This window comes from Austrofundulus limnaeus, unplaced genomic scaffold (genome assembly GCF_001266775.1).
Source record: "Austrofundulus limnaeus strain Quisiro unplaced genomic scaffold, Austrofundulus_limnaeus-1.0 Scaffold777, whole genome shotgun sequence".
NCBI lineage: Eukaryota > Metazoa > Chordata > Actinopteri > Cyprinodontiformes > Rivulidae > Austrofundulus > Austrofundulus limnaeus.
In genome coordinates this window covers 139322-140458 of record NW_013953179.1, presented here as the reverse complement: position 1 = coordinate 140458, position 1137 = coordinate 139322, and the positions used below count along the sequence as shown (strand labels likewise).

General features: G+C 44.7%; 1 protein-coding gene across 1 annotated transcript in view; it reads right to left on the bottom strand.

The window, feature by feature from the left end:
* cttn (cortactin) overlaps nt 1-1137 on the bottom strand; it is a gene marked incomplete at its 3' end in the record, with an annotated part of 18878 nt that overhangs the window by 6051 nt on the left and 11690 nt on the right. The window contains 2 exon segments of the mRNA XM_014028537.1: nt 78-188; nt 932-1042. Of these exon segments, the coding sequence (XP_013883991.1) occupies nt 78-188; nt 932-1042 (222 nt within the window).

The following is a 1137-nucleotide window of genomic DNA, read 5'->3' as shown; positions in this document are numbered from 1 at the left end:
GTAGATGTCTTTAACGTGCAGACATCCAGTCTGCAGATCTTAACTCAGTCTTAACCAATCAGCACACAGTGTCTGACCTTTCTGAGACTCGTGCAGCTGCACTTTCTCCTGGTGGTCCCAGCCCAGTGCAGATTTATCCTGTCGGTCCGACTGGACTCCAAACTTTCCCCCGAAGCCCTTCACGTAGTCTGCAGGGACAAATTTAACCAGCTGTTCTCATTAACAGGTCTAAACCAGATAACYTTAGTTAATGTCAGAATAAACCCATGCTTGTACCAACTAACTGATAAATAAACTTTTATAAAAAGGACTAATCATCACACAGACATTAAAATATATTATTCAGAGAAAATTCACTGCAGCTGTAAATTAACACCTTGACTCTGATGAGAAATGAYAGAACAGAGGTCCAGCTGCTCTCTTCTTAAACCTTCAGGGTTTGTCTGGTCCTGGATGACTGACACCAGCGTTTACAATACTTTATATGTTGAGGACACAAAAATAACCCATGATGGTCCTAAAAACTGTGTCCAAACAAGTCTCTGGTCATTTGGTCTCAAACAGGGTGATGTTTTAAAGTCAGACAGCCTGGTGAGATGCTACATTTAAAGAGTGATGTAATGTGAGTTGTTCTCATGCTGATGATCAACAGGTTTTACATGTAGTTGTGGACCTTTCATCAGCTCAGCAGGTCCAACAGGACTTTAGAAGAATGCTGAGAGTTCTGCAGCAGATCTTTAAAACCCTGTCTTCCTGTTCATCAGKTCCCAAACATGTGAGAAGTTCCAACACAAACTCTAAAGGTGGCTGCAGGTGGAGCTGCTCTGCTCAGGTGAAACAGGAAGTCAGACAGGTCAGGACGTAGAGCAGGGTGTAYCCCAGCCAGGACCTGGTCCTCTGCAGACAGCAGGATCACTTTAAGTCCACTCACCTTTCTGGGACTCGTGCCTCTCAGTCTTGGCCTGGTACTCGAACCCCAAGGCGCTCTTGTCCACCTTGTCCGTCTCCACACCAAACTTCCCACCGAAGCCCTTTGAATAATCTGCAGAAGTCCAAACATCACAGGAGACAAGTTAACTCAGACTCACAACAAACACAACGCTGTGAAACCAGGAAACAGTTTGTTTTATCATGTTG